Source organism: Rhea americana, unplaced genomic scaffold, assembly GCF_003343005.1.
Source record: "Rhea americana isolate MKP2758 unplaced genomic scaffold, rheAme1 scaffold_403, whole genome shotgun sequence".
NCBI lineage: Eukaryota > Metazoa > Chordata > Aves > Rheiformes > Rheidae > Rhea > Rhea americana.
Genome location: NW_028186539.1, coordinates 50,994 through 75,238, shown reverse-complemented (window position 1 = coordinate 75,238; position 24,245 = coordinate 50,994). Strand labels below are relative to the sequence as shown.

Here is a 24,245-nt window from a genome sequence, read left to right as displayed (position 1 = left end):
TGAAACGAACACAGGCAGGGAACACTCCACATGTCAATGGTAAAGTCCCAACTTAGGTAAGTGTTTGCCATCTTTTTAACCCTGAGGAGTGGCAGAGGAGTCAGAGTTTGTGGTCTCAGCTTCTAATTTACTAGAATAACCATCATTTCCAAGTGCACTGGGCCTTGCAAGTCTGTTTTGGCATGATAAATAAGAAGAGTGCTCAGAACAGATCTCCATGAATGTTGACTTCCCAGTCTGACTTCTCTTCATGAACTCGCACTCTGCAGAAAGAGCAGCAGGAGAGCAGAGGCATCAATAAAAGTATTAATCGTGGTAATTTCTTCGAATCATCGTCCTGAATTGTATTTCTTCTGTGTTATATATGGCCTGATGCTACATGATTTCAGTGTTGAGCAGCATATTCAGTTCCCAGCCTTCCTAGATGTGGTGTAGCACTGATGCCAGTTTTACATGGTGCTTACTAGAAGATGTTCTGCATGTTGCTGGCGCTGCTTGAATAGAAAGGCAAAATGACATGCTATTCCACAATGATAAGATGCAAATGGTGTTCCAGCCCAATAGTACTGCTTGCCAGGAGCTGCTTTTTGAAGCAAAGGCTGCCCTCAGAAGCAGAAGTTAGGCTGATCATAGGATCTGCCCAATATACCAGGGTTGGCATTGAGTAAACAGTGGCTGAATAGGGGTGTATGTAGAGTAGTTTGTGATACCAGGTAGTAGATTTCATCTAACCTCTTTTCTAACAAAATATCAACATCATACAATCCTGCTCTTTTAGCAGCGGACATTTATGAGTTGATCCTGTAGCTGTCTAGAAGTAACTCGAATCTTTTTTGCTATGTGATTGGACAGTGCATAATTGCAGTCTGTTTATCAAACAGCAGCAATGGAACTGGGTGTTATCCACTTTCTTACTGCATGTTGAGATCATGATAGTCTGTCAAGAGGACCAGTGTATCTATCTATCTATCTATCTGTCTATCTATCTATCTATCTATCTATTTCTTTTTGCTGATGTTAGCAGGCCAAACAGAACTTCAGTTTGGTGCCAATTGTTTAAAAATATCTTTCTAAGCCTTAGGTATTTTTTCCTCTTTTCTTTCTTCCCACACTCTTGCTGCTTACTGATTGCACAGTCTGAGCTACTCTTTTCTGTGTGTCTGACTATTAATAAATACTGTTTTTTCAATACAGGTATTTTGAGTTTTGGCGTTGATGTCTTTAATTCAAAGCAATGGCATTTTAACCTCTTTTTGTTCACTAGCTGCTGAGGTCTTGTATAGTTGCATGTTCTAAGTATATTTGTCTTCAGAATGATCTGTGGTTGAAACAGGAGCTTTAGGAGGCCAGATGTTTAGATTCTGCTTTGACCACTGTCATGTGCTAGGTGGCCAAAACCGTTCTATTCTCTACCTTTCTCCTTCTCCCCCCTTTAAAATGATTTTATGCTTTTGAGAAGAAGATGGGGAAGAAAAAGGAGAGAATGAGAGAACTCTGCTTTCTAAACTCTCCAACCTTCCAAACACACTAGCTCATTAGATTTTAGCCTGTAGTCTATAGACCTTTGGCAGGGCATGGTCTACTTTTTAGGAGAAAAGTATCTCCCTCTGTCCTGTATGGTTGCCCTGGTTTCTGAAATTTCTTAAGGAATCTGCATTTGCACTTGAGAATTTTTAAACCTTTTCAAGTGCACATAGATCTGAAGCGTCTCCTGTTCTAGATGTCACCTATTAGCAAAGGACTGAAATGGTTGTTACATAAACCCCACAGTCATGTTGGAATGAACTACCAATCAGAAACCATTCATGCATGAGTACTCCCAAGGTTTTCTTAGAAATGGCTGCCTGTATCTCACTAGATCAGGATGGACTGTGCTAGCGAAATCTGTCCAGGTGGAGTCTTACATAAACAATCTCAATCTGTAGATGGTTCTTTCTTTGTCTGAGAAACAACTGATAGTTTGGACAAAGAAACAGTGTGTTATTTACCAGACAACTTTGTCTTTGTGTAGAAATATCTGTCACATCTGTTTTCTGGTGCTCTGTACAAGGCTTGTGGTTCCAGAATAGAAAATTCTTGGTTTTCATCAAGATAGGCTAGTGCTGGTAAAGGAGTCTCTGATTTTGAATCCTACTGCAAAGCGTGGTGTACTACACATACAAGTAAATCAACAGTGAGCTCCGGTAGTTAGCACAGATACTGCTGGGTAAAAGCCTATCTGCTATATGTCAGGTAAGAATGCTGCTTCAGTTTGGTATCCTTTTAGATAGGTGAAACTTGAGGTAGTTTCTTATCAGGAGAATTAGATCATTCTGTATGTTTTCTCTAGAAGGAACTGCTTCACAGAATAGCAACAGCTTGCTTATTCATCAACTTCTGCATGAACAGGGTTGTGTTGTTTGCTAGTGTTGGAATGAAACGTAGAAAAGCCACGTATGTGATACATGTGTCAAATGTAGATTACTACTGCTGAGAAGAGTATTTCTTGCTCTTGTGCCTTCTGTCTCAAATTTGCACAAACTTCGCCTTTTCCTTTGCCCTGCATGGCATTAAGCTAAACCTACACAAAAACCTATATTAGTATACTTGCATCAACACAGGAATTCACATCCTTTTGACTATAAAGCTACTCTGAATTTTGTCAACATGCTTCCAGTTGCCTGGATAGTAGCTAGTGCTTTTAAACTATGAAGTGGCTAAATTCGAAACTGCCAGCCAGAAATTATGCCAACTTCAAGTACTTGATCATAATGTTACAACTAAAGAAGCACTGTGCAGTTTTCGTTGTGATGCAGTTAGATTCAACAACTTCTGTAGAGCATGAGAAGTCAACGAGAGTAAAAGTTATATCCAGTTCAAAACAGGGAATTGTGTACAATAGAGAAAGTGATTTTAAAAGGAACTAAAAAGGATGTTGGAGGGAATTAAATCCCTACAGGGAACTTAAAGATCCCACCCTGAAAGCATAACGCAAGTATACATCATGTATCAAAAAAGACATGAGAAAAGGCAAAAGAATCCTATTGTGGCTGAACAAATGGAGTAAATGTGTATTTAAAAGACGAAGGCATTCATCAAAAAGCTCAAGTCATGCCCTTATGCAAAAAGTAGAAAGAGTCATGAACTCTGAGGAGGTTGGATGTAAAACTGCAATAAAGCTGGTGAGCAAAGACTTTGAAGAACACCTAGCAGAAGCTATTGAAAATACTAATATCTATTTTCAAGCAAATAAGGAGCTGGGGACCTTCCAGAGAGTCTGTAGGACTTGTGGAGTCTATTGAGGATACCAAGCTACTGAAGGTAGCAAAGTGAAAGATGTTGGAGAGGACCTGTGGGAATGACCTTCCAAAGTTGGGTGAGCAGGCAATGTGATAGCAGAAAGGTTCAGCACAGACAAAAGGAGATCAGTGCATGTGGGTGGAAAGTGTTGTAACGTTACAGATAGACTTATGATGGGTTTCAAACTCACTATGACCCTTCAGTAATGAGATCTTTGGGTTATAATAGCTTCATGAAAACATCAGTTCGGTAGTAGAAAGGATAACAAGGGGGAAAATGCTAGGGTGAATGGCAGAGGTCTGTGGAAAAGAACAGAGAACAACTGTAGCCTACTTCCATACAGGTATGTATGTTTTGGAGAGAATTAATGCATTGTTTGACATCTTTTCCAGTGCCAGAACTAAAGGATACCAAATAAAAATAGGAAGAGGAAGGTTTTTCACACAGCAATTAAGCTGAGAAGATCCTTGTTGCAAGATACTGTGGATTGTGATTGTTCATGTGTGCTCAAGGGAGAATGGGAGATTTTCATGGAAAGAAAATCTTTTGAGGGTTACTAAATACATCGAATCTCCCTCTGAGTTAGTATTTCTGTATGCTGCAGGTGGTTAGAAAGTGCTAACAGTATTCAGGAAGACTCTGATATATGCACATCCTATTCTTATGCTCTCTCATAGGCATCTGCTTGTTGAACAAGATACTTGTCTAAACTGACGCTGTATCTGGTCTAGTATGGCAACTCTTTAAGAACATGCGTATGAAATCTCGTATGTGCTTTATGGGTCTTAACAGTAGCTTCTGGAAGTAGTTCAGTAAAGGTGGTACAAAGGTTAAACAGTCCAAAGAACCTGCATACTTAGGTATAGGGAAGGATTTGGGAAGTCTGATGCAGACCATATTAAAACAGCACTGATTTTGTAAAGGAAGAGTTCTTAAGGAACTGGAAGGGTGAGTAGTATAGTTCAAGTCAACAAAAAGTTTGTAATAACATAGACCTATTACTAGATGGCAGTAATAAGTTATTAATGATTCAGAAAAACTTGTGTTGAGCAAGTATTTTTTTTTCCATTTGAGAATTAGGAGCATGTGTTTGTGAAATGCATGTGTTGAGCTATTTCCTCTGGTAATCAGAGATGATGCCAAACAACTTCTGATAGAGATAGGCCATTTAAATCAGCAGGTCCAGAGGTCCAGATAACTTCTATCTAGAAGTATCAGAAATGCTGGTTGTTATTTTTCGTTTGGAATACTAGGAAATTCCAGAAAACTGGCTGAAGTTTGCCAGTGCTGGAATGATGTGAATGTCATTACCCTGACATGTATTCTGGGTAGAATTTCAGAAATACTAAAACATTATTTGCTTAATAAATAACTAAAGGTTAGGCATGTAGTTAATGTCAGCTTGTGTTGATAGAGAGTTCAGTAAGTTCTCTTGAACAAACACAGCTTGTTTTTTTAAGATGACCATGGTGGTTTGATAAAGCTGATGGCATAGATTTAGTTCATTTAGTATTGTGTCAAGAACCGGATTCAGCACTACACAGCATTTGAGTTGGCAAAATTATCTCTGGCAAAATTTACTAATGATATACAATCATTAGTAAAGTGCAGGATGAGTGAAATTTCCTTGACTAGTAGTATCAGTTGTTGTCAGTGGAGAAATCTTCTTCAGATCAAGCTGTTCCTAAGTGCTACTGCAGTACGTACCAAGCCTGTTGCTGTCCTCAGATCCTTTGCTCAGTAACTTCTCACCGGAGTTTATGTGCCTTTGGTGGTATAGTAGGTAGTGATTTTATGAAACATGACTGTGCAGGAGCAGGAGGGGTTTTAATTAGTCAGTAGGATCAGTGTGGTGGTTGGTTGATAATGGAACAACAAAGTCTTTTTTTGTTTAAAAATTGTAGTGTCTTCACTGGCAGAAATGTATTGCAAAATTGTTCCCACAATTGGACATCCTGTTGCATTTCTCATGTTAGCCTGATGTCCTGGGTATACATGGATATGTAAGCATTTAACTACTTAGATGTAAGTGATGCAAAGTTATTATTAATTGGAAGCTTTGTGATTCCAGGAATGTTTTGTACACAGAAGAGTTAGCAGTTTGTGTTTGGACTGTATTATTAACCAGCTTAGGTGATAAACTGATTAGTTATCATCTGAAGATTAGTTATTATTATTATTAGTTATCATCTGAAGAACCTAAACAGCTTCACTGAAGAAGTTCTCAATTTATAGACATGTAACAAGTGTGTGTTTGGGGAGACTAAAATAACAGACTACCGATGGCAGCCTTTCACAGACCAACAGCAGAGAAAATACGAGAGATAGCAGAAGGGAACCATAGTGCGAAAAAATTAATATTTCACTGAATAGTCTTAGTGAAATCACAGAATGGTTGAAGTTGGAAGGGACCTGTGGAGACCATCTAATCCAACCTCAGGGACCTAACTGTTGGCACATCTATGTCTGTCACTGTAGATTTACCAGAGGAAATTGTTTAACATTTATAGATTTTGCTTCCCTAAGAGTCTTTCACACCTTTCACCCCAAACTTCTGAGATTCAAAATCTTGGACCATGGCATACTTTAGTCTTGCTGTAATCCATAACTTTGCTGTTGGCATTCATGTGGTGTGGTGCTATAAACAGAGGGGCTTGGGCGTGCGCTGAATGTCTCCTGCTTTTCTGAGAAGCAGTGAATGTGTGAGTGCTCTGATGCCAAGCATTCCTAAGCACAAGTAGCTGGGCTGAACCCATTTGAAGGGTTCGATTTGCAGTGCCCTCATGTTTTGTAAGAAAATCATAGCTCATAGAAGTCTTCCAGCCCGCCTTCACAGGTGGCTTCTCCTCTCTGTGGTTTTCAGCATATTAAATCTTTTTTTTTGTTGTTGTTGCTTTATTGCAGAATGCACGTTTACTTTTTAACCCATCTAATCTGATGGACCTTCCATTTTTTTTTGTAGTCCCTTTGACAAAACTATTACTTCACATCTGAGTGGTCAAAGCACTTTCTTTGGCTTCTGCTTCAGTTTGGCACAGTCTGCCCAAGGATTCAGCCTAATATGTTTACAGTGAAGGTGATAGTATGTTGTATCTGTCTATCTCAAGCTTTTCAGTGCCAGTTCTTTCTACCAAACATGGTTTTGATCATCTAATTCATAGGAATGCTCAGCCTTCTTCTGCCCTTACTTTCTGAGGTTGCTCTGTAAGCTCTGCCCTTTAAGATTTCAGGCAAGTCTGGAGATTGCTGTATAGTTGTCATCTGTACAGCCTCACAGCCCTGGGAGGGTTTCTCCTTCCATGAAACAGGTACTAGGAGTGTGGGAGAATAGAGACTTCCATGCTGCAAGACCCCTTGAAGGGGAATTTTCTTCTGGATGTAATTCTTGCTTGGAAATACGCTAGAGAAAGAGTGGGACTGTCAAGATGGTTTCTTTTGGGCAAAGCAAGTCAAGAGAGAGAGACCATGAGAAACTGCGTAATGGCCATGCAGAGTGCCCTCCTCCAAAGAGCTGTAGAAGATACTGATTGCTCTTGAAGTCTTCCTGTAAGACAGAGTGTGTTATGCCTTCTTTAAACTCTGTGATAACTGAACTGTTTCTTGTGACTCCCTACCTGCCTTAACTGGTCTTCTAGAAGAAGAAAGTATAAGCCATCTTGAGCAGTTATGGGAGGTGAACTTTGCATGCATGGCCTAAGGGATTTAAGTGGCATTCACAAAATCACTCTGTGGCCCATAGTGCTGGGAGGTATTTTCCTTTCTTTCATCTTCAGGATGAAGATGAGGCAGAGTCCTGAAAAGACCACTGTACAGACAGAAGAAGACTTCAGCTTTTAGTGACTGGATTAATATTCTTCTTTGCAGTAGTTAGCAGTTATACTTGCATTTCTAAATATAAGAAACTCACAAAATAATTTGGAATAGAATTGAGATAGAATAGAACAAAATATGGAACTCAGAATAATGGAATTACTGTGAGATGTAGATGAGAGCAAGAAGGTAGGGAGCAATCACTAATCCCAACTTTAACCCCAGACACAATGTTACTGATAAAAGAAATAAAGATATTAGTGTTAGAATCCACCATTGTGACAAGTTCCAGTTTGCCATTAAGAGTTACGTTTTAAGCTATCTACAGAAGGGGAGCTGTTGTTGCCCAAGAGAGACACAAATGTTTATAAACTGTTAGAAGGGAAATAAAAATCTATGAATGCAGTAAGTACCCCTAACCTTTCTGTTGCAGCTGTTGTGTAACACTTGCAGACACAGCTGCAAGCTGAGAATTGTTTTATTAAATGGTTTTGCTGGAAGATTCTGTTAGTGGGAAACACAAACGTTTTGCAAAGAAGAATTTTTTTCACCCCATGCAGGATGAATCAGAAAAATGATTTTGATGTTTTTTAAAACAAGGAATCTTTATCTTCTCAAAATGGCTTTTTGGCAATTTATTCTTTTAATTGTTTTTGGTAAATGATAAATGAGGTTGAAACATCAATGATATGTTATGATTGATGAAAATCAGTTTTTTTTCAGTTACTGTTCTATGAAAATTAAGATTTTAAAACTGTGTTCCAACTCAGAATGAATTGGGGTTGGTAATCAAAATCTCAAATTTCCTACCAGAAAGTTATGTCCTGAGAAGCTGTCATTTTTCTAAGCTAGCTTCATTGTTGACCTGTTCTTTTTTATTCTGCAGGGTGGGATAAACATTCGTATGGGTATCACGGTGATGATGGGCACTCCTTCTGTTCTTCGGGGACAGGACAGCCCTATGGCCCTACATTCACAACTGGAGATGTGATCGGCTGCTGTGTCAACCTTATCAACAATACCTGCTTCTACACGAAAAATGGGCACAGTTTAGGTAAGCAGAGAAGGTGTTCTCAGGAGCAAGATGCTGCTAATCTGCTCTCACTGCCATTTGCTCTACTACTTTGCATATATTTTAACTGTTGTCTCACATCTGTGGGTAAGATTTAAGAAAAGTAAAAGAACACTCAGTAAAAGTCAGGAATTGTAAGGTACCTCCAAGACATGAATATTTCTAGCATGTAAAGTGACATATACTGCTCAATTTCTTTATATACGTTAGGATTGCATTCCCAGCTTCTGCTCCTTTCCTCTGTTACTGCACAGCTGGTGGTAGGATTGGATAATACAGTTGATGGCTGGCTGCAGGGAAATACAGAAGTGGGAAGTTTAGTTAGAACTAACTACAAAGCCACTGTGTCATTCAGTGGCTTTTTGCTTTTTTAAAGAAACTTGTCTATCTTTGAGTCTTAACTCATTGGTTACAGATATTTTCCAAGCATCCATTGTATCTGATTTGTCTAAAATAGTAAGTTGTAGCCATTTGCACCTAAAATGTTTTTCATTTGTGGATGAGCCTCTTCTTACCACCATGGGTTAATTCTCTGACATTTGTTTTGTCTCTGCAGTATATTTTGATAAGATCATTTCACCTTCTGAGAGAGAATTTATTTGGTTTGGCAGAACACTCCTTTCCTTTGCTTCTCCTTGCTGCATCAGTTCTACTTGACTGAATTCAAGATGAAGAAGCTGGTAGAAAAATACCACAATCAAAACCTTTATCAGAAAAAAAAGTTGTTTTGAGTGACTGGGCAGAAGGAAGTAGTGGGACTGGAGAGCAGTGTGGCAGCCTGGAGAGTGCATAAGTTTTGGTGAGCTCATGGTGGGAGAATGAGCAAGCTATGCTGCAGGTATATTGGAGACCTGGATCTGAGATGGGGACCTTTTTTCCCTTCATATCTCAAGAAGTCTCCTTCTTTTGAGGCAGATAGAAAAAGGCCTCAAGATCATGCTGACAGAATCTCTCTGGAGAATGGTTTTCAGTTTGTCTCCAATTTATAGTCACCATTTGTTAATAGGTGAGGAGATGGTTGACTAGAAGTGAGGCACATGGGTTCCCAGAAACTTTCTATGTTGATTCAGTAATAGTGCATTCAGCAAACAGTTCTAGTGCTTTGTGACACGTCAAGAGGTCTCAAGCCCCAAATGAAAAAAAAAATCAAGCATCCTTTGAGATTTGATTTTAACATTCTAATAGTATAAATGGAACCCTCATTAGAAACCCCATGGCGGAGAGTTACTCAGACTTAAGAATGTTCCGTTAGGAATCTGATATGTCTTCTTTTCTGAAGTTATAATTATTTGTCAGGCAGATCAGATGTGATGCTAGGGGACTCTTGATGAGAACTTCTGGCTTATCAGCTAACAAGACCAATCACAAAGGTGATGAGGTGGCTTTCATAGTCTATGTATTAGTGAATTGCCCAGATTTCTAGTTGCTGGATTATTTTAAGTTTAACTCATAATCTGTGGGCATTGACCTCATCAGTCCTGTCTTGTCCTGGGAAGACCGGCAGAGATGTGAAAGCAACAGCTGGTGAAGTAGAACTGGAGTTGTTGCTTAGGAGTGAGACAAGTTCACCATGCAGCAGTGACTGAGGTGCTGAAATAGTTGAAGAGATTGCACAAAATGTCTCCTTTTAGATACTGTCCGTGATTCTGAGGTGTATAGTGGTTTGTGTTGTGCCACTCACTTTGGTCGTTTTCTTTTGTTGGAGTAGATGGTTTTCCAGCTTCACAAATTTTTAGCCTGACAGTGCTCTTCCTTTCCTACACAATGAAAGCATACTAGCCAAGAAGAGGCCAGGTTTTCTCTTTAATGCATATAATTCGTTCATTTGAAATGTAACACATTTTTAGTTGCCAGGAGTTTACAGAGTAGAGAGAATGCCAGTTGAAATTCTCTGGGAATGTTGATACTTGCTTTACTTTAATCCATGCTGTTGTTACAGCCATGTATGCCATGTTAAAGCCATACAGTCTAGGCAGATGTAGGCAAACAAAGAGAACAGTTCAGTGACTTTTGTATCAGTTTTCATTATTATAGTCTCCTGATTCTTTGCCTCAGGTTCGGCTCAGCGTTTTCTTTTATTCAGGACATTTGGGGGTGTTTGCCACAGTGAAATTGCTTAGTCTTCCTTTCTTGATTTTTAAGGTTCCTTTTCTTTCAAAGATAGATCTCTTTAGTGGAAAGTTTGTGTTTTCTAATCTGATGCTGAATGAGGGCAGCCACCTCAGCTGTGAACAAGGCCTGTGGCAAGGAATAGGAAAGAAAGGGAATTAAATTATACTCTACTTACAGGACAACTGTGGATTATCGGCATCATTATCTCCTAGGTATCCTCCACTTGGACTTTTCAGAAGTAGTGGTATGGGACATGATATGTATGAGAAAATTATAGGTGGGAGAAGCTCCTGAACTTTCACAACTGGCTCATTCATTTACCAGCTCCTCCTTCAGGTGTGGTGGCACCATGATTATACTCAGAGAGGAGAGATGATGTCTGTAGAAGATAGTGTGATGTACTCGGGAGTAGCAGGCTAAGAGTCATTGCTATATTGATCCCCACAACAGCTGCTGGAACATTTTACTGTCTTAAAAAATCAAAATAAACTTCATCTGGAAAGGCTGTTGTTAAGGGCTAGGAGTGTCTATTTTTGCCACTAATAGAGATGCACAGGGTTCAAGAGAAGAAGTGCTTCTCATTCGATAAAGAGGAGAGAATATCTGAGCGCAGGTACCAGTTGCCTGGTTTTGACACAGCTGCTTCTCATCATCACTGGAGAGAATAAATGTGAGAGGAGGGGTGAGACATCTCTCAGCAAAGGAGCCAAAAGGAGCCAAGACCAGAGGGAGGCAGGAGCAATGATTTATTTGGAAGTCAAGACCCTTTGTGCACTGGTAGGAGTATCTCTGTGAAGATCTTGACCATTTCATGATACTAAACGCTAAACTGAGTATCCCATTTCTGTGTTGTGTAAACCTAAGATTTATCACAAATGCTTTTTCTTGTGCTTTTCTTTTTGTGCTTTTTCTGTGGTGTTCCCTGACATAGCATCTTCAGCCACTGAAGCTGTAAATATATCCTCTCAGGGAAAGACATCGTTGCGTAATTTTGCTCTAAGTATCAAAAATATTTATGAGGTTACTAGCCCCTTTGTGATGCCTATTAATTTGAAAGCAGGGTTTCAGTGCCCTGCCTCTGGGCATTTGAATGTGCCTTGCTTTTAAGGGAAATGCTGTAGCTTTACTCTTTCCCTAAAAAGTAGGACAGGATGGTATTCTCTCTTCAGCCTTTTTTTTCCCTTCTCTTCATCTGTTTAGATGTTCAGATTCTTCTCTTCTTTGTTTTCTTTGCAGTTTTTTCCTGTTTCTTAACTGTGACCTTCCACTGTCTCCGTATTTTTCCATTTAATCAGATCTATCAGGAGCACCATATAAGAACCATTAGAATGGTTTGGCCATTGCAAATTTTGGATGTTCTTGTTGGAGCTATGTCTTGAACATTGTTTTGTAGATGTCATAGGGAAACTGTTTTAACATCTTATACAGTCTTAACCCTCTGTTCTGTAAAATATCTTGAATATCTTCTTCTGGCTGCTGATGAAACACTTTTGACAAGTTCTATGCAGAGTCATGGCCAGAAAAAAGATGACAAGATGTTACTAGATGTGTTGTAAGTGTGAATTAAGAGAGAGAGAGGGAGAAATGTGAGAAATGTTGGGGCTTCAGTCATAAGGCAGAGTGTCTTGGAAGTAGAAAATAAGGGAATATGATTGATACCAGTTTCTTGTTAAGTGGATGTTCAAGGACTGGTGTGTGAATGTTTCAATTCTCAGACTTTGAGAGTAGATTCTACTGAACTATAAACCAGGAGGACTGTCAAAACAGCGTGCAAGGCTCTAAAGACCTGGCATGGACAACTTCATGTAGTCTGTCTGATTTCTAGTGCGGGTACTTGGAAAGGCAAAGTTAAACTGTTTGCAGAATAAGAATTTTACTTTATAAGTTATCAGGAACGTTAGGGCTAAAGTGAAGAAATCCATTTGTCTGAGACTGACAGATGCCCTTTCCAGGTTTGCTTAACAAATTTGTCCTTAAACCCAGCCTACAGAAGACGAGAACATTGAGAGGTTTAAAATAAGACTTTATGAATGAACTACATTTAAAATGAATGGAAAATACCAAACTTGGCTTCAGCCCAGTTCCTCTGTAAGAATAGTTTTACCAAGTGGCTTGATTGGATGCTAAGGCTTCCAGGAGTGTATAGGGATGTGTATGTTTAACAATGCTTCTCCTCAGCAGCGAATTGTAGAAATATTTCAAATATTTAATGGGTTGACATATCTCAGTCTGCTCTTTAAGATGCCCATCTTTTTAAATGTACTGTTGCTTATTGCAGTCCATCAGCACTGCTTTGGGGTTCCCTGTACAATGGTTACCTTAACAGAAGCCAGAGGAGTACTTTGTTATATACCAAGTGAAATGTAGCCAATCACCCAGGTGCATGTTGTCTTGTACAAATTTAATTCTGAAACATATTGTGGAGAAAATGGATGATTGTTGCTGGGTGGAGGCTAGGATTGACTGGAAGATCCCCGAGCTTTTATGCACAGGGATGCATGCAGGTGTTTGGTATTCATGGAATGGTGAAAGTCCTTTGATTAGATGATAGATGAATGTGGTGGGATAAGGGATATATGTATATCTTTGCTCATCCCCCTCTTCCAGATTAAGTCCATATCTGTCCTGGAACAATCTGTCCTTTGGAGTGTGTGGAGAAGGGAAAGGGCAGTCTTTATTCAGTTTGTCCTGCTGCGAATTCGGTGCCTGATCACGGTGTCTTTCAACACTGAAACTTCATGTAAAGTTAATGTTTTTTTAATCGCTATTACGCTGATCGGATTAACATCATGGACTTACAGGAGAGCACTTTGTACACCCTCACTCTTGCTTCATGAGCTCTTGAGCTATCTAGTTCTTAAGTCTTTAAATTCCTCAAGTTTGTTACTTTAAATTGAATCTAGACTTTGGAAGTATTGCAGAGACAGAGTGCAGTTTGAATTCAATTCCATTCAAATTCAGCTGACTAGTTAAAGCTGTGATTCATTTGCTTTCTGCTGTTGACTTTGCTGAATGTAGGTATGTAGAGGTACAGATGCCAGATGAACTCCTTCTAAGCAGACATACTTGTGCAGCAGATTTCTAGATCTGTACGGTGAATAAAGCATTTATTGGCTGTAGTTATGGCATAGAGGGAGCAAAACATATAAATCTCTTAGTTTAAGGGCAGTGTGGAAAGTTTCTTTAAAGAGTCATAGAATAATTCAGATTGGAAGGGATTTTGGAAGGTCATCCATCTAACCACACACTGAAAGCAGTGCCAACTCCATTAGGTTATTCAGAAATTTGTCAAATTTTTAATACCTTAAAGAGTGGAGATCCCACAGCTTCTTTGATCCTATTTTAAGGTCTGACCACCCTCATATTGATTTTTTTTTTCTAGTATCTAATAAGAATTCCCTTGTTGCAGCTTGTCTCTATTGTCTCCTGTAATCAGACACCTCTGAGAAAAGTCTGGCTCTGTTTTTCCTGTACCCTCCCATTAGGCAGTTCTAGACAGCAATAAGATCCCCCCTTCACCTCCTGTTCTTAAGACTGAACAAACACATTTCCCTCAACCCTTCCTCATGTTATCAYGTGGCTTGAGCCTCCTAACTGTCTTGGTGGCCTGTGCTGGACTAATCCCTTCCTTCAGCCTGCTTGCGACACATACCAATACAGCCCAGGATGTTGTTGGCCTGTTTTACTGCTAGGTTCCACTGCACAAGCTGGACAGGAATGTGTAACATACCCTATGTCCTTTTCTGCAGATCTGCTTTCTGTCCATTCAGCCCCAGCCTGTCCTGTTTTTGTCCTGTTTTTGTCGGAATATTTCAATAGGACTTTTCAATTGGTTTTGCTGAGCTTCATGAGGTTTGTACCGGATCATTTTTCCAGCCCATCAAGATGTTTCTGAATAGCAGCCTTGCCTTCCTGCGTAGTGATCACTCTCCAATTTGGTATCATCTGTGAACTTCTGGGAATGCACTGTGTGCCATCATCCAAGCTGTTAATAAACATGTTAAACAGTAATGGCTTTAGTATTGATCCCTGAGGGACACCAATTGGACTTTGTGTTGCTGATCACAGCCCTTTGATCCTGGCAGTCCTTCCGATTTTCTGCCCATCTTATAGTCCACTTGAAAACTGTGTGGTTGCCCATGTGCTTAATGCATCTCCAGATGTATAGCTACAGGAATCTTCTTGGGAAAGCTGGGCCACCTTTAACTCTGAAGGATGCTGCAAGCTTGAGGACTCTAGTAGACTGTAGAATTGAGATTAGCCTCATTCTGTTTTTAAGGATGGAAACAGGCTTTCGTCCAACTAAATGAAACAATTGTGAAGCTTATGCCTGTGGTGAGGGGATTGCTGTGAAAAACAGGTTTGGAAGAGGACACACAGAGTGTACAGAAGAACAAGTTAGAAACAAAGTGATTGGAGGAGAGAAACAGTTACCAAATGTTTTTCTCAATCATATATTTTTATGTTGATCCTAATTTTTTTGTTTGGTTTGTAGAGAGGGTTTCAACAGACAAGCTCTGAACAGTCGTTAACCCTTACTGACTATTTAGTCACAGTCCAGGATTTTTTCTGAGCATTTGTTCGTAAATCTGTTCTGTTTCAAACAGTGATTATTTGTTTCCTAATTTGACTCCTAAAAATGAGTTTAAACTAGCATTTCAGGCTGATGGGGTAATATTACATTGCAACTCTTGGTTTCAGGCTGGACAGTGCTCAACAAAAATAGTCTTAAAATTAAAAACAGAAAATGGTGTGCTCTTGCTTCCTTGCAAGCTGCAGTGCATCTTAGTGTGACACAAAATGGATTCTGACGTAGCTGCAAGATGGGATATATATAAGAACTAGTTATAGTGGTGTGGATATCGGCCTTCCCCTGCATGAGGCAGGAGGAGTTGATAGGAGCATGTGTGTGGGTCTGTGGTTTCTAAAACATATTAATTAAGCTCAACCTGATAAGGTGAGGTTGCAGCACTCTCCATGCTGTCCATGAAAGTGACTCAAAGATAGAGGAGTTACTCAGTGGCTGCAGGTGTATTTTACTGACCTTTGGGGATCCCTGTCATTTTGTGCCTTTACAGCAAGGTAGATTATATTCCGCTGTAGCCATCTGACACCCTCCCAACCTCAGCCAGCGACCCATTCTTTCTTGATATTAACTGTTGGGTCTCTCTGTTCTCTCACCGTTTAGTTCAGTGGCAATATATCTTGCTGAAAGCAGCTTTTATTTCTGGTACAATTGCTTGAAGCTGCCTTGGTGCAAGGTGGCTGATCTATCTCAGCATACTGTTGCCCAACGGCTGGATTCAGCATAAGGTGAATTGTAGGGCACACACCATGGGGGAGGGAGGAAAGGTACCATCCTTTTAAGTGGTAGCTCACATCTAAATCAGATGAAAAGTTTTGCAAATCTGTACCCTCAGGCTTGTATAGAAGTTCTGCAAACTCCCAGTGGGGGCCTGGTTAAGTCTGCAGCTGTGAGTGTTTTCCAGTACCTCTGGCTGCAAATCTTTTAACAACTTTAGGTGTCTGCCTCTACTTAAGTAATATCTCTTTTCTGCCTTGTCAAATGGAAATAAAAGGGAGAATCATGAACTTTTTCCAATCTCTCATATTTGCAAGAGCATAATTAGGATGAAGCTATTCTTTGCACATTATTTCTCAGAAGGTGTTCCAGGCTGCAGCTTGGTCCTGTTGCAAGGCATTCCACAGCAGTAATGCAAAACATTTAGTGTTTGTTCATACCTATCTCTGGCTGGTAGGAAGAAGTAGCTATAGACCAAATCAAAGGAACATTACAATTGCTCTCTTTCTAAAACCAAAGTGCGTCTTGAAAATTGATTTCGTAGTAACAGATGGAGAAGCAAAGAAAAGGGGAGCTGCTTTTTGGAAGCTCAGACTATTGGGAGAGATGTCAGAAATTCAGGCTTTCCCACGAATCTGTTTTCCAGATGCAAGCCCTCGCAGAGGAGCGGTTGGGGAGGGAAGTTGCTTCTAAACATGAGAGATGTTGAAATGCAGGGTCAGAGCTGATTTAGTGAAATGTACTAACTTTTTGTAGCATGGTAAGGATGTAGCCAAGTAGGAAAAAAAATCCTTTGTCTTTTTAATTATAATATTTTTCCCCCCACAGGTATAGCCTTTACAGACCTCCCTGTAAGTACACCTATTTTCAGTATTTTAACTAAAGATGCAAATAGAAGGGAGGGGGAAAAGTTTGGGGGTGCGATATATTTTTCTGATGCCCTGTTAAAATGGTAACACAGATTAATGAATGGTATGGATGAAAGTGCTCCCTCTCCTGAAACTTTATAATTCTACAGCTAGGTATATAGGCTGCTCACAGGCCTCCTGTCCTCCCTCACCACCAGTAAGAATATATTGCAAGTTCTCCTGGAATTAAATCATGGATTTGCCCTTCTTCACAGGTCACTGTCTTCCAAATGCAGCTTCCACTGTGGGGAATACAATATGCCATTCACTTGAGATTCAGCGTATGCAAAGACACTTGAGTAGCCACTCATGTCCTGTCAGCAGAAAGCACAAAAATGCCAAAGATGATATTGTCTGCTTCTCCCTCTCTCATCCAAATCTTGCAGCAATGGAGTTCTTCATTTTCCAGGGTGGTGGTTAGGGAAGGGTATTTCTGTGAAAGAAGTTTGGGGTCAGCCAGCCATGACCTGCATGCTTATTGCAATGTTTTTCTGACAAGCTTCCAGCCATGATCAGTAACCAGTTCATGGAATTGCTACAGGAATATATTCAGCATCTATTCAAGGTTGGTTATTATTCCTCTGATTCACCAGGCACTATACTGAATTGCTCTTGCATGCAGTTAAACCAACTGAGGTTATACCAAGCAGTAACATGCTGTTGGTTCTCACAAAAGCATGGCTTTCTCAGTAGTAGCCAATGAGCTGTGGAGGAAGGGGGGGTTGGAAAGGTGAAAAGGTTGTTCTTTTTCAGACCAAAGGTCTGCCTAGAGCAAGGATCCTGTCTGTAACAGGAGCAGGTATTCAGAAAAAGAAGATAAAAACAGTTTAAGTGTTTAGCAGTCCGCTGAGTTCATTTCTCTTGCAGTGACACGTTGAACTTCTTGGCCCCCATGTTGCACACCTGTCTCTGTATTTAAGAACCCTAAATGAATTTCCTTTGTGGAGCTTAATCTTCATAACTGGTTTGTGCTTTTTGGCCTCCACAGGGATCAAGTTTCATGGTTGATTTCTGTGTTGTGTGGAAAAATACTTGCTTTTCTTTATTTTACACCTCCTGTGAAAAATTTTATATGTTGCCTGTAGTTTGTATGTTATGAGAAATAAGGAATAGCGCTTCTGTTCACTTTCCTAATGTGATTTATGACTTTACATATCTCTGCCATACCCCACTTGGTGTCTGTCCTGAAGGAGTTCCAGTTATTTAGTTTACCTTTGTAAAGTGAAGCCTTTTCTGTAACTTCTAATCATCTCTGATACCCTTCTCTTGTCCCCTACTAGTTTGAATGTAGCCTCTCTGAATTAGAGGTGACCAGAGTTGTGATCATTGCTGGATATTTGGGCATGCTGTTTCCTATGCATAGGCATGGTGATGATTTATGTTTAGTGTTCTGTTCCTTTCCCAGTGGTGACTAATGAGCCTCTTTTATTCTTATTGGAAAATGTGCTGATGCTTTTACAGAATTTGTCCATAGTAACTTTCAAGCCGCTTCCTGCGTGGTATTAAGTAGTGGTAGTTTTCCTGGTAGTTTTCGTCCGCTGGGAAAGTTGTTCATTAATTGCTACCCTTTATTTCTATTATTTCCTGTTTATAGGAAATTACTGGGGCAATCCTTTCTTCTTATCCCCTACCCAATTAGCTTCTTAAAAAAGCTATTGGTTGCACCCTTAGCAAAAGCATTTTGAAAATTTAGATATGCTTGTATCAAGTGGGTTGCCCTTGGGTGCATGTTTATTGGGTCGTTTTTGAAGAACTGAAGTTTTTTAGACGTTATTTACATCTTTAAGATCCATACTGACCTTTCAGAAATACATTTTCCCATGCACTTGCTATTTTGGTATTTTAATACAGATTCTACCAGTGTATCCAATGTGAAAAGAGATTGCCCTCTCTGTGGTTTCTTGGCTCCATCAGGAATCTTTTAAGGGGCTTGTACCACATTTGCCATCCATCCTTAGTGCCGTGGCTGAACTAATCAGTGTAATTGTAATCAGCCTAAATCGCGCTAATTCTTTGTCACTGTCGCAGTTAAGATATTTTTAAGAAGTGAGTGGATATCGCTTATTTTTACTGATATATCTACAGTGTGAAATAAAAGAGGACCAGGGAGCAACTGTGAGTGCTGAACTCTGAACATCCACACTACTGTCACTATCTGGCTCCAAGTGGCTGTTTGAAAGTGAAAGTTCTGGAGTTGTTCTCTCAAGAAGCTGTTACCAAAAGACTATGAGACCACACCAACTTTGGTTTGTTCCATCCTGTACTGTCCTCCAACAGTATCTGGCAGACTTTTCATTCTCAGAGGTCCATTCTCTGTGCGATTCTCTGGGCATCCAACACATACCAGAGGAAACTGATCTAACTGACCTTGAACAATCTGATGTATTTGGCCATGGTTTGAGTGGGATGTTAGACTAGATGACCCACAGAAGTCCCCAACTGGATTCTGAGGTCCATTCTTTCACTCAAGGAAAGCACTATTTTAGCGGGCTGCAACAATAGTCTTCATGTTATTATTGTGCATATGTTTTGCTCAGTTCAAGTACCAAAAATAATTAGATCTAAAGGTGCCAGAAACACCATATGGGGTCCAGAGAAGACTGCAACCAAGTTCTGTGTAGTGTGGACATAAAACAATATGCGTGATTTGCCTAGCAGTCATTTCCTGACATTTTATTTAGCAGTGTAGCCATCCCTGTGTATCAGATGTGCTTCTTGTCTTACAGGGCTCTGATTGCACACCAGGTTCACAGAAGGACAGCAACTTTTCTCAGAGACATTTTGACAGAGTGGTTTCATTAAGAACAGATGAAACATACCCTACGCTGCTCAGACTGCCAGAGAGGCTTTCCCAGCTCCAACAACAGTGGAATTAAATACTCAAATTGCCTTCTCTCAGGAGATATTCACTGATACTTACCAATACATGTGTGCAGTGAGATCTCCCCTGCTTTGAGGGTTGCTGTAGAGTTCAAGCAATGTGGAACTGTTCATTTTACATATCATAGGCTGTACCTGGAACAACTCCTGCTATCGTGTTGTGGAAAGGACAAAATGTATTTCAAATGTTAAAGCTGATGAAACAGGTACTTCTGGCAAGCAATCTTGGGCTCTGGCTCCAAGGCAACTCCTCTCAGTGTCTCTGGAAGTTATGACTCTCAGATCATTATGACTCTTATAAATCCAATGGAAAACATCCTTGTCACTTTTTAATATTGCATTCGGTGTTCTCTTTCTGTGAGTTATTTCACAATACTTTATTCACTTGGTCCAAATGAAGGTTATTAAAGTAGAAGAATATTTTATCTATTCATCAATGTGAACCTTTTAGTGGAAAGTCTTCTGGCAGCCTTGCATTTGGTAGCAAGTTGAGATTTCTGTGCTATACCCCTCCTTTTAGTTGCTCTTTGTTTTCACTCTGGATATGGATTACGTTAAGAGTTACAAGTCTTTCAGCTTAGTTAATCTATTTTACCATCTTCCTTCTATTTTTTTTCACCATTTTGTTTTCTCATTTAGCTAGACTGGTCCACTTTCTGAGATGAGAGCAGTCTTCATGTTGTGATATACAGGTCATTACTATTTAGTCTCTTGTCAATCAAAAATAGCTGTCAGATAAACTAAAACACACATACTGTCACTTACATCTTAAGTGTAAGTTACAGTTTTGTCGCTTACAGCTATAGTGTTGCTGTAGTGCTTGGCAGTACAGATTTGGCAGGCTGAAATATCTGTCCTTTTTAGCATGACTTGAATCTTTTTGATCCAGAATTTAGTGCATAGTGAACTAATGTATAAATTTAATGTCCCCTTGTAGGCAGTTCATGGCAATGTTAAGTCTGTGTTATAATTAGATGATAAATGTTTGAGGAAGATGCACTGGAACAGAACATGCGGAAGGTCTGTTACAGTAGCAAGCTCTGGCAATACTGCTGAGGTTGAGTTCAAAGCCCTTCTGAGCCCAAGGCCTCCCCCATAACCTGCTATTTCTGGATCTCACCAGATAATCATTGCAGGGTATGATGCTTGTTCATGCATGTGTCCTCCAGAGAGATTTTGTTTTAGTGTTGAACAGGAGGAAGATCTTGTCAGTTGTTTCCAGTGATTAAGTGGTATCTCTGGAATTCTGCTTCTGGCTTTTAGAGCAGCAACTAATCCATAATGCTCTTTTTCTGAGCCAGAAAGGAGAATGGTGAATGCCCCATAGGTCTTCCTGTTCTAGAGAGTTGTCTACCATGGGATAATTGGCCTCTAGGAAGAGGGCAAGAGAGGCTTGGCTGAATCATTTCTCCCTCTAGCTGTGGATGCCAACAATTGCAGGAGGCTACTGCCTCTCTGTGAGTTTGAGATAGTCCTCTCCAAGTGGCTCAGTTGCCCTGCTATAAGCTTCATCCTAAGGATGCCTGCCCCTTACTTCTCTCATGCTCATCTTACTTTTCAGATATTCTTTTCTGGAATTATTTTCTTGTTCCCTCACTCTTGTGGACTCCTGTGTCACTCACTTCCTCCATTCCTGGCTTCTTGGTTATTCTTCCAGACAGTTAAGGACACTGCTCTTTTTTGAGAGAAAGGACCTTAAATCAAAAGTCTAACTTGGGTTTGATTATAAAGACTGTAGTCAGAGATCATAGAAGTCTTGATATGTTAGGGACTGTTCATTGATTTCAAGGTAAGGAAGAGAAAACAAATGCCATACGGAAAATATAAATGCGTTTAAAATTTAACTGCAAATGGGAATGGAAGCCATTGTCTTACTTGGGTGACCTGTATAATGACTTTGAGGTTCTCTGATTTGAGCTGCCCAACATGCATTTTCTTGGTATTCTCTCTATTACATACCTATTTACTGAAATCCCTGTGAGAGAGGCTTGAAAGCTTTTTCTGAGTTACAGCCTATGCAGTATTGGAGCTGACTAGTAGCACGCATCATTAAGAAAACTAGGCAATAAACACCACTGCCTTTCCAGCTTTCAAGGTGAATTAACTCTAGAGTGATTCTGTTGACATCAGTGAGATTACAGAAGGAATTACTTGACCCTTCAACATGTTGCCAGCCTAGAAATTGTCTCCTTGAAGAGCATGTTGCAAGCTTTTGTTTCCAGAGGCAAGTGATAAAAACAATATTTTGCAATATTTGCAATAATAGGAGGTTGAAATGGATACTGTATATTGAAAACCACATTTTCTTGTGATAATTCTGACACTCAATGAAGCATACTTGTTTCAGCTTGTTCTCTGTTTTAATCCCCTCTGAAGAATGTTTACATTTATATGAATTTATTTATGTTGACATAAAAAATTACATTTTGGCTTAGCGTAGGCTGATGTTAATATGAAAATTACTTGCAGATAGAAGTGAATATCACATGAAGATAATTTTCTCTTCTCTTATCAATTTAAATCAACACTTAAACCTCTTTACCTCACTCATTTATGCAAGCCCATTTCAGGTTTATCCAGCCTGCCAGTCTGCTGAAACAAATATATGAGGGGAGTAGGAAATCTAAAAAAGGAGAATGTGGAAGACTGGGATTGCAGGGACACGAAAGGAGGAGGCAGTTAAAAGAAACTCAAAAGGAAGTAGGAGGATATGAGGAACAAGCCATCAACATCAGAGGGAAGAGGTGTTTCAAAAGTCACTGGGAAAGTGTGTCTGTGGAACTTGGCAGGAGAAGCATCAGCTAGTGGGCTTGAAGATGATGTCTCCCTGCATCTGGCAGGGTGGTGGTGGTGGTTTGTGTAGTTGCTGACATTGCTAAACAGAAGACACATGCCATGTGTGCAAAATGGAATTCTAACCCAGAGATGAGTTGAGACTAATTTAGGGTAGGCATCTTCCCCCTCAAAGATGAACAGATCGAGAAGTGTCTGAAAGATAGGCAGTACTTTGGGGCTTGGGGTTGTGTCTTCCAGTGTCTCAATATTTTGAGGGTCTGATTCATGGCTTTGGAAGTTCCTGCATTCATGATACCAAACACTGAAGAAGTGTAAAGTATGGACTGTGGAAAAGATCTGATCCCTCATTAGAAATATTTCCTTATTGTCACCTAGATTTGAATGAAGAGAGAGCCTGATTTTAGATATGACATTACCCTCTGGTGGCTTCTCATTTATCATGCAAGTTTTCTTTATGTATCTCTCTAACCCACCAGCTTCCTGGGTTTGAGAATGTGAAAGGAAAAGATGTACTGAGTCAGTAGAAATGTAGTCATCCTGGTTTACAATGTCATTTCTCAACCTGTATTCATAGATTCGTGTTTTCTTTGATATTTGAGATTCAAGAAATATACAGCACCAGCCACACACTCTAAAGCTGAAGAGGGAAGAAGAGGGAACCGATGTGAAGTTGTATTGACTATCTTTATACAATCCCAGTGGAGTTGGCTGGAAGGACCTGCTTAGCAGTTGTGCTGTACCTTTTCCAAAATAAGAAGAATGTTTTCCCTAAGTCTTGGTAGCATGTTTATTGTCAAGGAGTTGTACTGCTACACTGCTGGAGTTTCCGTTACTCCTTTGCTCATCCCTGTTGTGAGAATAAGGAAAGATCATGTTTGGGCTAATACATGGCTATTTCTTTGCCATCTTATTACTCCACAGATAATTACTTTTTTTTCCCCCAAAGCTCTTGATTCTCAGATCATCTGTCACATTCTTGCTAGAGATTTGCAAACAGGTGGTTGGTCTGACTGAAGACCACAACCCACAAAATAGTAGGATCCTTCAAGAATTTAGACTGGAAGATATCTCTGGAGATCATGTAGTCTAACCACCTGCTCTGAAAGAGGTTAGTTTCAAAGCTAGAGCAGGCTGCTCAGGACCTTTTTGAGCTGAGTTTTGAAAAACTTCAGGGACAGAGACACCACAGTATCTCTGAGAACCTGTTCTGGTCCTTAACCATCCCCACAATGAATTTCTTTCTAACATCCGATCAGAATTTCTGTGATTGTAACTTGTGCCCTGTGCCGCCTCTTCTTTCACTGAACATCTCTGAGAATAATCTCTCTTTTTTTATAACCTCTTTCTTGGTAGTGGAAGACTGTAGTTACAYTTCTCATTTTGCCTTTTCCAATCTAAACAAATCTAATTCCCTCAGCTTCTTCTCATATCCCATGTGCTCCAGCTCTCTGACTATCTTATCAGGCCTCTGCTGGACCATACCGAATTTACGAGTGTCTTTCTTGTGCTGGGGAGAGGAAGGAGGAGAGGCAAAACTGGACACAGTATTTCAGATGAAGCCACACAAGTGCCAAGCAGAGAGGAATAAACATTTCCCTCAACATTCTGTCTCCATTCTTGCTAATGTGATTAGCATTCTGCTGATTTTCACCTCATAATAATCTTAACACCATTAGTAAAAAGTAAAACCAACAACTAAAGTATATTGCAAGCAGAGATCGATTACGTTGCCTCAGGTATCTGCAATGGTGAAGAATATGATTAATATTTTTTCCAGATAATCTTAGGAAATCCCATGTCCCTTGCTATAGAGGAGGAGAGAATCCTCCTGACTTTCTTTGGGAGGACAGCTTAATCCCAAGAAGTCCTTGCTGTTCTGACCAGGAGAGAGAGAGGTCTGCTTTTCCACTGATCCAAAATCTGACATGGGTTCAACCATGAGCAGGACACCTACCAGCCATCTTCCAGATTCAGTTTTAATGGATTCATTGGTGTCTTACCTAGTGTCTTGTTTCTAGCTATAGCAATCTTCAGTACTTCAGACAGAGCAAAGTATAAAAACCTAACACCAAAAAATTCTTGAGTG

At 39.9% G+C, this 24,245-nt stretch overlaps 1 protein-coding gene across 3 annotated transcripts in view; it reads left to right on the top strand.

Annotated features, from left to right (window-relative positions):
* The window catches only part of RANBP10 (RAN binding protein 10), a 77,117-nt gene that overhangs the window by 36,302 nt on the left and 16,570 nt on the right, over positions 1 to 24,245 (top strand). For all 3 annotated transcript variants that reach the window (XM_085314431.1, XM_085314429.1, XM_085314432.1), the window contains exons 4-5: positions 7,976 to 8,143; positions 16,404 to 16,426. In XM_085314431.1, coding sequence (XP_085170557.1) covers positions 7,976 to 8,143; positions 16,404 to 16,426 — 191 coding nt within the window. The remainder of the gene's footprint in view (positions 1 to 7,975; positions 8,144 to 16,403; positions 16,427 to 24,245) is intronic.